General features: G+C 49.7%; 1 protein-coding gene across 1 annotated transcript; it reads left to right on the forward strand.

Annotated features, from left to right (window-relative positions):
* Nucleotides 1-258: 258 nt before the first annotated feature.
* On the forward strand, nt 259-1,448 carry EMH_0090490 (SAG family member; the record flags this gene model as incomplete). Its single annotated transcript, XM_038022993.1, has 4 exons — nt 259-388; nt 571-746; nt 838-1,244; nt 1,337-1,448. The coding sequence occupies 4 exons, from the start codon at nt 259-261 to the stop codon at nt 1,446-1,448; spliced, it is 825 nt and encodes a 274-aa protein (XP_037878847.1).
* Nucleotides 1,449-1,802: the final 354 nt, after the last annotated feature.

The following is a 1,802-nucleotide window of genomic DNA, read 5'->3' on the forward strand; positions in this document are numbered from 1 at the left end:
AATTAAATTTCTACTGCCATTGCTTGCGACGATGAACAAGATACAAACCCCGTTGAGCTCCTGGCCTGCCCGGCAAGAGACAAGACAGAAACACGCACGCCGCCCGCCCGTGCACCCGTCTGAGCCAATAAAAACTAATCAAGCTGCCGTTACACTTCACTCTGCCGAGCATCCCTTCTTCATAAATAATTCAGATTTTTTTTGTGGTGGAAAGACGAAACAAATTTTTTTCAAGTGCGTAGCTGACCTAGGGCGACAATGCTGGCTCTCCGACTCTGCACTGTCGTCAGTGCCTTTCTCCTCTTCTTTTATAAAGTTGATGGGAGCGATGCGGGTGACCCTGAAGAGCCAGAAGTAACAAAAACGATAACATATGCTGTCAAACTGGGTACGCTGGCTGGCTGTGGGAGAGGTTCAATGCTTGAAGTGCTGCCTTCGTTGTACACACCCTACAGCAAGCCAGTACCGTCGACTTGACCAGTGGTCAGTGTAAATTTTACTGTTTCAGCACATGTTTACTAAGCAAGTCAGGGAGCTTGTTATAGGACTGTTTTGTTCCTCTCCATGCAGGAGAAGATGGCACATGCCTCTCCGAGATCAACGCTGCTCGTAAGAAAGCCGGCTTCAATGATTTCGTAATACCTCAAGCGGGGACGAAGGACAAAAGACTGCCTGACAAAGAAAAGCCAGATGCCGATAAGTATAACGAATGGGTCTGGAAGCCCGTTTGCGCAGCCTTGATTAAAGTAAGTTGTTTGCTTCGCTGCCCGTGCTTCCATACGGGTTGCGCGGTCTTAAGATCATTACGGCAGACCCTTGCGCTCTTGGTGCCTTCAGGAGGAAGCAGGAGAAGGGAGAGCTGATGAAGTTTCTAACACCTTCGGGAGCGGCACATACGCATACCATGCTGTCGATGATGCTGGTGCCCCGAACTGCACCGCCGTAGTGGATCACTGGAAGAAAGCCTACAGCAACTTCAGTGGAATGCCTCCATCGAGAAAGGATGGAGATACAGTGTACTCCAACCAGGACAATGTCTCTCTCGTTGCCATGTACAACCCTTCAGATGATGCCACTGCCGACTGCCGAATCGTCACCTGCACTAAAACAACCAAGACATCTACTACTACCCCAGAGAGACAGGCCGATCAAGAAGTTGAAACAGAGACAAAAGAAGGCTCTGCTTTGATTTGCATGACGACGCCTGACGTTCTTCCAGCGAAAAATGGAACTGCTCCATTCACGTGAGCTCCTTGAATTCAGCATCACACCCCCTCTGTTTGTTCAGGCAGACCTTGCACGGCCCTGCTTTTCTTTGCCCGTGTGAGTTTTGCAGAGAGGAGCAGTGGGGCCGAATCGTCAACGCCATTGAAAATTCCGCTTCGGCTCTCTTACCCGGTCTTCTCAGCCTTGCTGCAGTAGCGCTTGGCCTCGTGGCGACGATGTGAAGTAGCGCGATACGACGGGATGACCACTGAGGGCGATGGAAGTTGTTGATCATTGTGCACAGTATTAGCGAGAAAGCATCGACAAAGGGCGTTGGTAGGCACGCTTGTGGGTTTGCCCCTTAACAGGACTTGCAAATTGTAGCCATATGTGCTCCAACATGGCGGAATATGTTGCGTTTTCCCCGCATCATCAGCCCGACGCCCCTGTACCATTGTTTCCAGGACGGCTGGAGTATGAGGGGAGGTGTAGTGCATTGGCACTACAATGCATCGCTGTAGATACCTAGTGGACAAAAATGAGACGAAGATTTGTAACAATGTTCAAAATTTAAAAGTTAGTAAACCAAATCGTAG

This window comes from Eimeria mitis, genomic scaffold (genome assembly GCF_000499745.2).
Source record: "Eimeria mitis Houghton genomic scaffold, Emh_scaff7147, whole genome shotgun sequence".
NCBI lineage: Eukaryota > Apicomplexa > Conoidasida > Eucoccidiorida > Eimeriidae > Eimeria > Eimeria mitis.